General features: G+C 35.5%; 2 protein-coding genes across 6 annotated transcripts in view; one reads left to right on the top strand and one right to left on the bottom strand.

Moving 5' to 3' along the window:
- LOC107555941 (UDP-glucuronosyltransferase-like) overlaps positions 1 to 3,651 on the top strand; it is a 12,500-nt gene extending 8,849 nt beyond the window's left edge. Inside the window, exons 3-5 of one of the 2 annotated variants that reach the window (XM_016238906.1) lie at positions 361 to 448; positions 2,121 to 2,340; positions 2,442 to 3,651. In XM_016238906.1, coding sequence (XP_016094392.1) covers positions 361 to 448; positions 2,121 to 2,340; positions 2,442 to 2,721 — 588 coding nt within the window. In that variant the 3' untranslated portion in view covers positions 2,722 to 3,651. The remainder of the gene's footprint in view (positions 1 to 360; positions 449 to 2,120; positions 2,341 to 2,441) is intronic. The other variant, XM_016238910.1, reaches the window with a different exon arrangement.
- Positions 3,652 to 4,914: 1,263 nt separating this feature from the next.
- Positions 4,915 to 12,373, bottom strand: LOC107555958 (CASP8 and FADD-like apoptosis regulator). 4 transcript variants are annotated; one of them, XM_016238923.1, is made up of 12 exons: positions 12,224 to 12,373; positions 12,081 to 12,130; positions 11,123 to 11,196; positions 10,459 to 11,031; positions 9,912 to 10,017; positions 9,602 to 9,737; positions 9,165 to 9,211; positions 8,980 to 9,043; positions 8,842 to 8,894; positions 8,642 to 8,720; positions 7,729 to 8,245; positions 4,915 to 6,567 (listed from the first exon to the last, which is right to left on the bottom strand). In XM_016238923.1, exons 4-12 carry the CDS (start codon positions 10,764 to 10,766, stop codon positions 6,441 to 6,443), a joined length of 1,437 nt encoding a protein of 478 aa, XP_016094409.1. In that variant the 5' UTR covers positions 10,767 to 11,031; positions 11,123 to 11,196; positions 12,081 to 12,130; positions 12,224 to 12,373; the 3' UTR covers positions 4,915 to 6,440. The 4 variants fall into 4 exon arrangements, with proteins under 4 accessions (XP_016094409.1, XP_016094404.1, XP_016094419.1 ...); XM_016238918.1 differs by lacking the exon at positions 12,081 to 12,130; XM_016238933.1 differs by lacking the exons at positions 12,081 to 12,130; positions 12,224 to 12,373 and adding an exon at positions 12,169 to 12,222.
- Between the last annotated feature and the right edge of the window lie 1,820 nt (positions 12,374 to 14,193).

Consider the following 14,193-nt stretch of genomic DNA (forward strand, 5'->3'; position numbering starts at 1 on the left):
ATAAAAGAGTATTTGGGTGTTTTCTGTTTGCCAAACTTAGTTGAAAATGTGATAAATTACTTTTGTTAACTCTGCCAGGTCAGTTCTGAGGGAAAAAGAATTGTAGATGCCTTTGGTTTGATATGCTACTGTATATAATGCAATGGAATTCATGTATTTATAAGTGTCTACACACTTGAATAAAAATTATTGCACCAAAAGGGTACTTCTTAAGTAGTGGTTGAAGGTAGTGGTCTAAACTGATAACCTGGTTCTGTTTTATAAATTAGTATAGCTTCAAAAGATAGCTTCAGTACCTGGAGTAATTGTGCTGCAATTAGTTTTGAATAAAAACTGCCTGCTGAATATCACTTTTTCTAGGTTCTTTGGCGGTATACAGGTGAGATTCCTGATAATGTCCCAGAAAATGTCAAGTTGATGAAGTGGCTTCCACAGAATGACTTGCTCGGTGAGTTTCTCTGGTCTTTTCTTTTTCTTTTCCTTGGTACTAAGCTTACAACATGTATCACCCACCCGGGTGTTGGTTTATTTATTTATTTTTAAACTATGCAATGAACAACTTACTTTTCCCATACCATATGACATTTAATTGGCTAATTTAATGCTTTGTATATGTAATGTTAAAATTCTTCATGCAGCCAAAAAAATAAGGCTCTATTAATCAATATGAAAGTAGAGATCTAGAAACCTAATCGATCTATGGAATCAAATAATTAATTTAATTGCATATATATTTATGCATTTTTTTCATGTGAAAAGAATAGGATTTATTTGTAGTTAAGCAACCACTTTAGTTAGATTCAGTGCTAAAGAATGAGGGATTTCTGTTTGTCAACAGAAGTGAGTGAGGACCAGTGTGAGGGAGTACATTTATTATTGTTAAATCCAGGGATTCACTTGGCTTATCTCTTAGGTAGCAAGTTAAGGATCAGCCAACCACAATTCCAGCTACAACATGGATCATTAAACCAAGAACACAGAAGCAGCTTTTGTTAAACAAACTGTGTAAAGTCTGTAATTTGCCTGGCATGTCAGGTATGATTGCAATGACTGGAGAGCAGAACCAGACTCATAATGTTAGTTAATCCTATTAACTGTGGCTGTATTGGCACAGATGCTTGACCAATGAGCAATCTGGTCAGCTATATAAATACTGGAGAATTTTGAAAGAAAAGGGTGCCCTGAGGTGTCAGAATATCTATAGATCTTGTGGAATTCTATTTAAATACCTGCACTCATAGACGCTGATTTATGTTCTGCCGGTGAGTGCCCACCCGTCATAATATAGAACGCAGATTTTCACTGAGGAAATGAACAAATATACTGCTAATTTAGTTTTTCAGATGCATACTGCCATATAAAACTCCACGTGATTGTCTAAATATGAGCTATTGATTATGAAAACTGCCCAAACACATACATTTTATTTGTTTTTATTTAATGTTGAAAAAAATAACAGTCACAAAAGTATTGAATGAATGAAGCCCAATATAATAAATAACAAGATTTTGGGAATAGAATGGCACACTATTATATAGCCACTGTAAAAAGGCATTTGTGTGTATTATGACTCGCAGAGACCAGTTGTGAGATCCACCAACCAGAGAGGTTCCTGAATCGCAGTTGATTTTTAAATGTATTTATTTATTTTTAATGGAGAATATCTTGTGTTTTTTGGTGCCTATGTCTGCAAAGATCAATAAATGGGGATGCTAAACATTATACTACAAAACAAATTAAATCAAAGCTTTATACAGTGGGATCTAAGGTCTGAGCCCATGCATTTTAGATGCATTTTGCATCTAATTTAATGCAATTTGTTCATTCTAAATTAATTCACAATTCACAAGCGTTGTGGTGATCATATAAAGCAAAGGGGGACATACCTAAAAAAAAAAAGAAACACTTAAAATTTTCTTTAATTATGTGGCAACTTGTTTATTCAATTTAACTTTTTAAAAAATGTTTTTTTTCAGTCCTAAAACTATTTCCAGGTTTAAATAATCTCAGTCAGACTTTTGGACCCCACTGTATTGTTTGCATATCGTCATCTGCTGTATGTGCCAGCCAATTAGTCCTATCAAAAGCAAAGTTACTTTAATTCTTCTCATTTATCAAAGGTCACTCCAAAGCAAAGGCCTTTATCACTCATGGTGGGACACATGGAATCTATGAGGGCATCTGTCATGGTATTCCCATGGTGATGCTTCCCCTCTTTGGTGACCAGGGTGACAATGTGCACCGTATGGCAACTCGAGGGGTGGGAGTGGTGCTCAGCATCCATGATATCACTGCAGAAACACTGGTCGATACTCTCAACACAGTTATTAACGACAGCAGGTGAGAGTTTGATGTTTTTTTTTCAAAAGTTTTCCCACTGTCTCTATATTATTTTTTTCTTTTTCATAATCTCAATGCATTTCTTTTGCTGTGTTCTGCAGCTATAAGCAAAGAATGGAGAAGCTGTCGGCCATACACAATGACCGTCCCATGCAGCCCCTGGACCTTGCAGTCTACTGGACAGAGTTTGTTATGAGACACAAGGGGGCAGACCACCTGAGACCTGCTGCTCATGAGCTGAACTGGCTTCAGTACCACAGTCTAGATGTGATTGGCTTCCTGCTTTTTATTGTGCTGATTGTAACTCTAGCAACATTTAAATGCTGTGCACTTTGCTGGAGACGCTGTTGTAGAAAATCGCAGAAGAGGAAGGAAGACTGATTGTATAAAGATTAAAACGAGGTATTGCTTAAAAACCACATTTTCCACATCTACTATTTTTAATTCAGGTGCCATCATTCATGAGAATGTCATGAGAAGCAACCTGACTTCTAGCACCTGACTACTGAGCCAGTGAAGTTTCCCAAAAAGCAGCAGTTTTGTAAAGAGGGAGCATACATCAATATTTTGAACTGTAAAGATTTGTTTCTTAAAATATTAGTTTACATGCTTTCATTTTGATATCATTGGTCACTGCTCACCTAGAACTGTAGCCACCAGCATTTTCTTTTAAATCATTCAAAGCAACCCACTGTAGGCTAAACAAACGGCAGGTTCTAGCTCTCATAATCAACAGGAATTCTGGATAATGGAATTCTTTTAATTAACCTTTGTCAGGTTAGATGCTTTCTTTTATGACACAAGTGATTCTTTTTTTAATATAATACAAGGTTCAATAGAAATGTTTTCAATTTCCATGTTTCATCGACCTTATGATCACCATCAAGGCATTCAAAATGTTTTAAATGAACTTAATTGCTTACACTTTTTTTCTGTAATTTGCCCCCATAAATTTTTCTTTAATTTCACTCCTAAATGACCACCAATCAGTTTTTGTATGAACAGAAAATTGCTGTTGTGCACTTGTAGCCTCTTATGATCTGTAAAATCACACTCTGTAAACTTGAAAAAATACAATTCTAAAATATGAACAGCAGTGCTTTTTTTATGAAATGCAAAACAAAATTCATTCTCTTTTCTCACAAATTTTAGTTGTACTTCTCTGCAAACTAGGAAAAACAGTAAAGCCTGGCATAAGTTTCATTTCTACAGAAAGCTATTTGGGGTTGTGCAAGAAGAGAAAACAGAGCTAACTGTTGAACAAAGTCTCATGTGAAAACATACTGCTGTATCTGTAGTTCCTATAACACTTTCTTAAAATGTACTTTTTTTTTTTTTACCGACCTCTGGTAGATGGGGAAAAATATATGACGGCAAATTTATGCAAACAAAAACACATCCTGCCGCTTCTCATCCTATTACCTAAAGATGCTGTAGGCACGGTCGTTTGAAACTGCTAACCAAATAAAATGTACACAGACATTTGTACCTAGTGTCAAGGATGTTATAATGTAAGCATCATTAATGACCTCTTGTGTTTAATTAAAAAAAAGATTGATTAGTGAAATGAAAATGATTTAATAAAAAATTTAAAATGAGAATGATTAGTAATTGTCTTTAATTGGCCTGATTAGCTAAGCCCGCAAAACACTTCTTATTTAGTGGTACAGTATTGCATGATTTGTAGATTATATTTAATAGTTTACACTTTGTATAAACATTTGCAATTAGTTTTTAAAAGGTAACATTACATTCTTCAGGACTCTATGCTTACATTTCTCTTTAGGAGCACTTGTGGAAAAGAAAAATAAATAAATAAAAAGTTAGAAACACATTCTGATCAACGACAGAAATTAACCTTCCCGTTATGAGGCGATATTTGACTCTTTAAAGTGTAAAGTTTACCTTTGTAATGCAATTTTTTATAACTTTATTAAATGTGTCATCTTTTTGTATAATATATATATACATATATAAAATATTTTATTAAAAATTTTAAATAAACAAATTCAATTAAAATAAGATAAGAATAGGATGAATAAGTTACCAGTCAAATGAAATTAGCATTAACAATTGGTCTTTTCACTAGGAGGTGCACAGAACACAAATTAAGGAATATTTACAGACTGTTTAATGTGACTCAGAGATTAAGGTATTTAAATTCATAACAATGTTATGAGATTAATGTTTTAAATATAAAGTTTTGAAAATAGAAATATTAAAGGATTTAAATAATTTATTATACTTTAAAAATGAAACTGAAACCCTCAGTAGGTGGCGGCAAGTCATTGTCACTGAATCATTCATTTAATCGATTCGTTCGAACAGCTGATTCATTTAGGAATGAAGCAAATGACTGCCTTTATGAATGGGTCATTGAATCATTGACTCACTAGATTTGTTCAAAAACGCAGATTCATTCATAAACTCAGCTGTGACTTTGTTTGGCATTATTTTCGTTAATAGCACAATCAGACAATAGTGTTCTAAAATATGTCACTTAATATTAATTTTGCATAAAATAAAAAAAATGTATAAAACTGTTGTAGAAATTCTCAAGCGCAGGGCCGCACCCCCCTAAGGACGGCCCTGGCAGTTGGAACTGGAACACCGCCCCCCTCGAAATTCACACCCGGACTCCATCCCCCCGCGTGCCCCCCATTTCCAGCCCTGCTAGTGAACGGGAGTTCAATGAATCAAAACTTTTGAATGTATTCACTGAAAAAGATTAATTTACTGACTCTCTTTGCAGGTTATTGTTTTATACTAGAAGGTGGTGAAAAATGACTCAAGATAGCGAGATGAAATTTTTGAAGGATTGTAGATTTAAAGCATTTTTATTCAAAATACTCATTTTCTCTACACATTTCATGCTGTCAAGAGTAATGCACTTTAGAGATATTTTTTATACTGGTCACTGTTTTCATATTCGGTCATCTTTTAATCTGCTAATACAAATCATCCAGTAACCAATTCACAAATAAGTCTCTGAAGGGAGAAGGAATGAATTACATGAATATGATAAGTTATTTAATTGAATGACAATTAGACATGTTTAAATAATTTGATATTAAAGTTGTGGTACAATCTGGTTTGATACATATTATAATTTACAAATTCTACATATTAAAAATTAGGGAAAAAGTGAAGGAAAATGGAATAGAGCAGCTACTCTGAACAGTTGTGTTTTATTTATTATTTTTTTAAAGACTACTTCAATAGCCTATTCTTACCAGATCCAGAAAATCTGATCAGATCAGCCCAAATATAATCATCACTTCATGTCAACTTACTTTTAAAGCCCTATATGGTCTACTTTATGGTCTGCTCTAGTGATCTATCACGCTACATTCCACCACGCTCATTAAGGTCACAAAACTCCAGCCTCCTGATACAGCAGTACATAGAACATCAAAAATATGAGACGACAAGGATATATTTGGTATAAGTTGCATATGCATTATTATTGATGTGTATATGATGTTATGAAAAATATATATGTTTAAATGCATTACTCAACAAGATTCTCAAATCTCACATATTAAAAATGTATTCAATGGACCCATGATTAATACTACAGCATACAATGTAACTAGATGTCATACCAGAGGATGATGGGGTCTGATTCCTACCCAAAGCTTCTGTTCATCACCTAAACAACTCAGAGTTGCTTTCCTTGAACCATTCATCTTTGCCTTGCACTATTGGAGCATTAAGGCATGATTTTTTTGTAAAGCTGCTCTGAGACAATATGTACAGTATTTTCAAAAGACCTATACAAATAAACTTAATTTAGCCTGACTGATGACAAGGTATTCTTAAATTAATTAATGAGGCACTAGCATTGTAACTGCAACAGAGAACATCGTATTAGCTGCCACAGGAGGTAAAGATACATAAATAAATAGCAATATTGATCATTTTTCAAATACATAAAACACAATGTTATAGGACAAGACGCTACGGCAGTATTCAGCTATGGTCAGATTATTCATCCACTATATGGGCACAAACAATAATTCCATTCTAAAAACAACAAGTGCGGTGTGTGTGTGTGTGAAAGAGAGACAAAGTTTGTGTTGTGATGTACACATTAAGTGTTACAAGTAAAGTTTCTTGCGTAGTGTGTGTGAGAGTTGAAAGTGGTACTCATTGCCAGGATTTTGTTGATTGTGACTAACCACGTTTCTGTTCACCTCTGCCATGACGTCCAATAAAAGCATCTTTCTGCAAATTTAGGAGAAAAATACAGAAATAAGGAGCTTTTAATTACAGATTTTTATTTCCTGAGAACTCAACAGCAAATGCTGAAAAATATTTATGTACACATGGCCGGACGGCATTTTTCTATACTAGCATAATACTTTCCTTGTCACTTGACATCATTCACAAAAGCCAAAATTTTCAATTTCATTATATATTCCGTTCTCTTGATGTGTTGCATGAGGGGGGTGTGGAGCTCCCTTGTGACATCTAGTGGTTGAACATTTGTATATAGCACCTTTAAAGGGATAGTTCATCCAAAAATGAAAATTTGATGTTTACCTGCTTACCTCCAGGGCATCCAAGATGTAGGTGACTTTGTTTCTTCAGTAGAACACATATGATGATTTTTAACTTTAACCGTTGTAGTCTATCAGTCGTATAATGCATGGCAATGGTAACAAAATCTACGAGAGTAAAAAAAAAACAAGCACAGACAAATCCAAATTGAACCCTGCGGCTCGTGACGACACATTGATGTCCTAAGACACGAAACGATCGGTTTGTGCCAGAAACCAAAAAGTATTTATATAATTATTTTTTACCTCTAATACACCACTATGTCCAACTGTCTTTTAATATGCAACTTTCGAACTATACGACTGATAGACTGCAACGGTTAAAGTTAAAAATCATCATATGTGTTCTACTGAAGAAACAAAATCACCTAATCTTCTTACATTTTCATTTTTGGATGAACTATCCCTTTAATATGAACTAAGAATGAACAAAACTTCTATAGCATTTATTAATCTTAGATAGATATATATATATATTATATTATACACACACACACATGTATATATATTTAGCATTAGTTAATGCACTGCAAACTAACATAAACAATTGCATTTTTATTAACTAACAATACTAAATGTAAAAAATATATTGTTCACTGTTAGGTCATATTCGTTAATAGCTAATACCATGTTTTTAATAAATGAGACCTGTAAAGTGTTGTAAAGAGATGTTCCTTTCTCAAAGTGAATGTTCAGCATTTTTTTGTGAATGAAATAATACAGCAAAAAATATTTATTGTTCATAAAATTGCATGATTTTAAATATTTGAATTGTCCACTGTTGTATTAAGCGCTATTTGAAATGGATCATAAACAGCAACCATACCTCTCACGTCCCCTCAGTAAGGTAGAGCTTAAAGCATGCATGTAAACAGACTGGTGGCCAGACCCTTCCAGCAGCTTTGCCTCTGCTCTGCACACGCTCCAAAGGACATCTGCAGACACTGGGATAGTCCTTGCGTCTGCACATTGCCTCCTAGAACAGTGGCATGTTGGTGCATCTGTCTCTAGGTATTCATCGTCCATTGAGCATGTATTTGGGGCTTCTGAGGTCCTGTAGATCAGGGTAAAGAAGAGTTTAGGTTTACCACACAGAGAGGGACAGTTGGTAGGGCTGAAAAGCTGCCTGAGATCCTCCAGCCTGATGCCAAGGCGACTAGAGTCCGTAGCCAACAGATAAGTGTCCGTTCCCCTGCTGATGATGCAGCAGACAAAGCGATTGACCCCATGAAGGATCCTGTTGCGGGTCAGGTCTTCCAAGACCTTCTGGGTTTCTTTTAGACCCAGGAGAGAGTGGAGAATGACCCTGAAACCCAGACGCTCAAATGTCTGATTCAACAAGTCTGAAAGGACACAACGTAGATGTTTAGATGCAGATGTTTTATGCAAGAGTGCATTAAAGAGCTACAAATTCTGTTCCTTTTTTCATATTAACCATACTTTATGCCAATTTGTAATTAAAGGGAAAAACAAAATGCTATGATGAACATTGTGAATTTCTATAGAAAATCAGGAGTGGACACTGGGAGTTTTTAAAAACTTAATCATGAAGAGTGTTTTTCCCCCAAAATATCATGACATCAATGTGGTGGCAAACAAGTTTACTGGGGGAAAAACCTAGGTCAAAACTCGCCACGTATTTCTCATTTAACTCTTAATACACAATCTATATCACACTTTAATTTTAATACATTATGACACACTACCTACATATAGCACAGCAGTTGTAACTACATTACCTCCATCAAAGCCAACACAGTCAATAATCATACACAGACCCCTCTGCTCAAGATTCATTTCATACTCCTCCATAAAAGCCTAGCAGACAGACAGTGGGAGGAACGTCTTATAACCTACTCAAATAAAATAACCATCAGAAAAGAAGATAGATTTCGATTACTATTTACAGTATTTGTCAAGTAAGAGGCTGATTTCTTGCCTCTTGATGTTGTGTCCCTGTTTCAGGCACTGAAAGCTTCAAAATGTGCAACTCTAGAAAAAGACCACAAACATTAAAAGTCTTTAATGTTATTCACAGGTACTATATATATATATAAACATACTAACAACAAGTCACCTTGAGAACAGCATTGTGATTGTTTCACTAGTTGAACAGGAGACTGATGTTGCACAGGGGCGAACTGAAATGAAGGAAGAGAGAGAAACATTTTTACAATAATTAGTAAAAATTTAATCATAATGTAACATACTGTATCTATGTATTCAATACAGAAATTTATTTCCTTAAAATGCATGTCTTACCTTAAAATAATCCTGAACCTTCGGAACTGCACATGGTACATTCTGACCTGAAGAGATTACAAATTCTTTCTTCAGATTTAATTATGCATTCATTTACTTACCTATTACTTATTTAAAATATTTTGGGTGCGGCACCGCTCAAGCTTGGTAACTGGAGCCATGAAAAAAAAGCATCTACAAATGTCAACCATGGGTGCACTAGGTGTTTCATGCCAGGTTGTCGTCACAATTAAAATCATTCAGCGCTGTAATCCAATCAATGAATCAGATGTAATGTCATACAGAAAATCTGCTGAGAACTGGAGTTTATTCTAGTTTATTAAGAATGTAAACAGCCCTGAGGAAACCAGAGTTGTTGTTTTTTCACTTTTAGGTGACAAGAAATTCAAACAAGAACCAAAAGAAAAGCTCATAAATTAATCTCATAAATGACTGACCTCTATTCTTATAGGCCTCAATCCTTTCGACAAGGTCCATTCTGTGAATGTTCCTCAAACACTGCTCAAGCAGGTCAAGCTTATCACAAGATACTTCATCTAACTTCTCCAACTCCACCACCACATCTAGAAAGCTCTAGAAATCAAACGAAACAAACATGAAATAAGCATTCACATTACACAAACCCCATTAGAAATGGAAAAGTGGTAGCTTTTGGACTTGATCATGCTATATGCACATTTATGTTCATTTCAGTTTCTTTTAGTACAAATATTCTGAAGGTTTAACATGCAATGTCTCCTGTCTTACAGTAGCTCTAGCTAGTCTTTCTTTGGCCAGGGTACTGCTCAGGAGGAATATAAGAGATTGTAATTCCTCATCCTCCAGGTTTTCGCTCACATCTGCCATTAGAACCCTGTGTAAATGAGATCAATTCAAAATACACAAACTTTCAAATGGGTGAAAATATCATTCATGGGTATTTCTGCATGGGGTTTTCCCAAGAGAGTGCTCTAATAACTCCAAAAACATCAATGTTAGGATCTAAAATAAGGCTTTTCATTACCATAATTATTAGTTTCACCACATTTCTCATACAAGGACACCATATTCTAATTTGTTGAGATAGTGAATTGGTGGGTTTTTGTTAAATGTGAGCCAAAATCATCACAATTAAAAGAACCAAAGACTTAAACTACTTCAGTCTGTATGCATTACATTTATTTAATACACGAGTTTCACAATTGGAGTTGAATTACTGAAATAAATGAACTTTTCCACGACATTCTAATTTATTGAGATGCACCTGTATCTCAGATATTGAGATATGCTATTAAGAATTAATAGCATAAATTACCTGTAATCTGAGAGGACGCCGCCCTTCTTCACAATTCCTTCTACCTGTTGTCTGTTGGTGCCAAAAAACTTATTTAGGATATCAAAGCGCTTCATTCGGAACATGAGCTCCATCAGTAGGGCATCACCAGCTTGAGACTGGCCTGATTGAGTTTGTGTCTGTTTGGCAAATGCCAACAAAGCTCCTCTCAAATCTTCCACACAGATGTTGTTGAACAAATCTGTACAAAGGTACCGTAGGGTCTTACACTCCTCTTTTTTAAGAGATGCAGTCACATTGTTAACCATGTTAGAAAATCCATCCGCCATTTCACTGTATGATCCTGTATAGATCCTGTAGGTTATAGTTCAGGTAATTTTAACAGCTGGGAGTATGTAATTTTATTATGCATTTTAAACATCTATTTGTTTACTTAAAAGGCTAGTCAAGGAGAAAGTGGAAAATGTTTTGCCATTTGTCCTTTTTTTGAGTGATTATTGAATGAAAATTGCATTTATTATGCCATTGAGAAAGAAATCCACTGAAGCTTCATTCATCACATTCCAGAAATCAATAGCCACTTTGGATTTACACCTGTAAATGACAAAGCACACACACCACATGAAGCTTTTTTTTTTTCAATGAATGTGAACAAATGGAAGACAGCTGCTTGGGCAAGACTTACCTTTAATGTCCTTAATTTAGAGAGCCAAACGTTTTGGTGGTGTTGCCGGCAGACAGGCTTATCTCCTGGTGACACTAAATGGAAAAGGAAAAGAAGAAATGTGGCACATAAATAAAAGATAATGCGATATCATAACGAAATTATATTTGGATATACTCAATACATACATAGTGCATTTAAAACTCTATAAACTTTATATTGTACATAAGGGTGGATTGACTTCCTGGGGGTTTATTTTGCATTTTGGACAGCATAGTTCACGACTTTTGCGTACAGAATCTTGGAATTTATACACAAGTATTAATTTCAAAAGCGAAACTAGCCTTCCCATAGAATTCAAGGGGAATCCCGAGAAGGACTCGGTCGCTTTCCGTTTACGTCTCTAGTTTACGCTTATTTCTGTCGTGCTTTACAACAGAGATCATGAGATTCGATTTCTTGGAACTATTCAAAGGATCCGTTTCAAAACGGCTCGAGCGATTCGTTTGCGTCTTCACTGTGAAAAGATCCGACTCAAAAGAATGATTTGATACATGAACATTTGATTACACAAAACAAAAGCATTATGTGTCCATTTAAGGAGCGCATAGTTTAGGGTGACTATACGTGCCATTTTCCCAGGACACATCCTGGCCAGGATTTCTATATTGCCTAAAATATATAGGTGTTGTTATTTATCATCATGTTATTTTGATGTCATACACCGATCGGTCTGCACACGCAAACAAAGCCAAAACCTAGATATTTTAGGCAATATAGAAATCCTGGCCAGGACGCGTCCTGAGAAAATGGCACGTGGTCACCCTAGCATAGTTAAATGCCAATAACATCCGTAACCACCGATAAAATAAGATAGATAGGTATATTATATTCAAAAAGCACAAACTACGCCATCATGTGTCAAACAATATACATATTTTGATTTTATAACAACTAGATCAAATTATATTTGAATGACCTTTGACTGTGCAACTACGTATTTCATGGAAATGGTATGAAGAGGTAATACTATAAACAAACAATAGGTTAAAATATTGAAATCTTACTTAAAAATATCCCATTACAACAGAAAGGAATACTTGGCGTTTGCCGATATATTACCGTTGACGCTGTGTGGCTTCATCTCCCTGACAAGACCAGATCAGGCCTAAAACGAAAGTAACTAAAATCATAGAGTCAGAACCACGAACAAGCCACGCCCTCAAATGGGAATTCTCTGTCTACAGCACGGATCCTCAAATCTGGCCCAGGAGATCCACTTTCCTGCAGAGTTTAGCTCTAACCCTAATCAAACACACCTGAGCATGCTAATCAGTGTCTTCAGGATCATTAGAAAATCACAGGTAGGTGAGTTTGATCAGGTTTGGAGCTAAACTCTGCAGCGCATTGGCCCTCCAGGGCAAGATTTGAGGAACCCTGGTCTACAGTCTACACCAGGGGTGCCCAAACTCGGTCCTGGAGGACCGGTGTCCTGAAGAGTTTAGCGGCATTGGCCCTCCAGGGCAAGATTTGAGGAACCCTGGTCTACAGTCTACACCAGGGGTGCCCAAACTAGCGCCAACCTCAATTAAACACACCTGAACCAGCTAATCAAGCTCTTAATAGGCATACTAGAAACTTGAAGGCAGGTGTGTTGAGGCAAGTTGGAGCTAAACTCTGCAGGACACCGGCCCTCCAGGACCGAGTTTGGGCACCCCGGTCTACACTTTCAGTTGTTAGTTTCACATGCTGTTACTCATTCTAAAGAATATTTACTTCTTTCTTCTCATTACACTTAATTAGTGGTGATTCTATAACAGACCTGTCAAGGGAGGGAATGCTTGTTGACAAGCCGCAATTACATTTTTTAAAGGTTGGGTAATTAACTTGTATATCTCTATGGCACACCTTTTACGTAAGTCTGAAAGGTTTTAACTTTTTTGACGGAGCAAAAACTATGCAACTGAAACAACAAATGAAAAATTCTTTATTATAAATTGTTGACAATTAAAAACACACCCAGTGCATATTTGTGAAAACAAAAAATTATCAAGTTCATGCTATAAAACAAAGATTGTGCTTTGAGACCATGTTTGCAGATAAACAGGCTATTTTGTGCCAGGAGACCATAGTTCATAATGCCATTCAAGTGTTGTTTGTGTAACAGTTTTAAGGCTGGCCTAACTGCTAAAAAAACAGGTCAAGGTCTTGTAATAGGAGCAGCATGAGGAGTGTTTTTTGTATAGCACAGCAGTTGTAAAATTCCCCAAAGATAAACAATAATCTCTTGTGCAACAGACTGAAACTACTGATGATTACGATTACTCATTCTAAAGGCGGTTTATATCAAAGCTGCTCATTCACAGATATAATACCATAATGTAAGGGCTTTTAATAACTGCATAATTGCAATATTTCAGATATAAATGTACAACCTTAGAGCAATTTTGTCTTTAGGTGTTTTACATTTTTGTTAACATATTTCAGATTATTCAGATCAGATGCATAGATCTCTGCTAAGATAGTTACGGGGTTCCCCCACTTTTTGCTGAACAAGTTTTCAATTACCGTGGGAAGCCTGCATTTAGAAATTATACAAAACAACAGTATGCCTACATAAACAACAGATAAAGTTGTAAATGATGATTGTATATGAAGAGGAAATGAGTGCTATAATTCATACCTCTTTCTCAGAGCTGAACTATTTATTGGAGTTGAGTTTTTGAGGTGCAATATGAGAACCAGACACCGCCCCATCTGAAGTAGATGTATCATCCAATAATCTGTGAATGTCCTCTTAAAAGGTTTTTGAAATGTAAGATGATCTTCTGGGACAACTGAGCCAATATGCTTAATGCTTGTATAACAGTCTGTGGTTTTTAATGGCTGATATCCTTGGTGAACACTATCATAGCACCATTGTTGTTAGGCCTATATATATATATATAGAAGTATACAAAGTGTAAAATCACAAAGTGTAAAAGTTAATTTGCCTGCTTAGAGTGTAAAATGTTGCTGTTGTGGTATTCAAGTGAAAGTATCAGTAAGATTAAGAGAGGAAACATTATCTGCTTATCAAGTATCATCAAAGA

Source organism: Sinocyclocheilus grahami, unplaced genomic scaffold (assembly GCF_001515645.1).
Source record: "Sinocyclocheilus grahami isolate Dianchi unplaced genomic scaffold, SAMN03320097.WGS_v1.1 scaffold20.1, whole genome shotgun sequence".
Classification (NCBI taxonomy): Eukaryota; Metazoa; Chordata; class Actinopteri; order Cypriniformes; family Cyprinidae; genus Sinocyclocheilus; species Sinocyclocheilus grahami.

Coding starts and splice junctions, on each gene's coding strand:
- LOC107555958 (XM_016238918.1), bottom strand. CDS start 10,766: ATGGCGGATGGATTTTCTAACATGGTTAACAATGTGACTGCATCTCTT. Junction 9,738..9,911: donor AAAGACTAGCTAGAGCTACT/GTAAGACAGGAG, acceptor TTTGATTTCTAG/AGCTTTCTAGATGTGGTGGT. Junction 8,895..8,979: donor ATCACAATGCTGTTCTCAAG/GTGACTTGTTGT, acceptor GTCTTTTTCTAG/AGTTGCACATTTTGAAGCTT.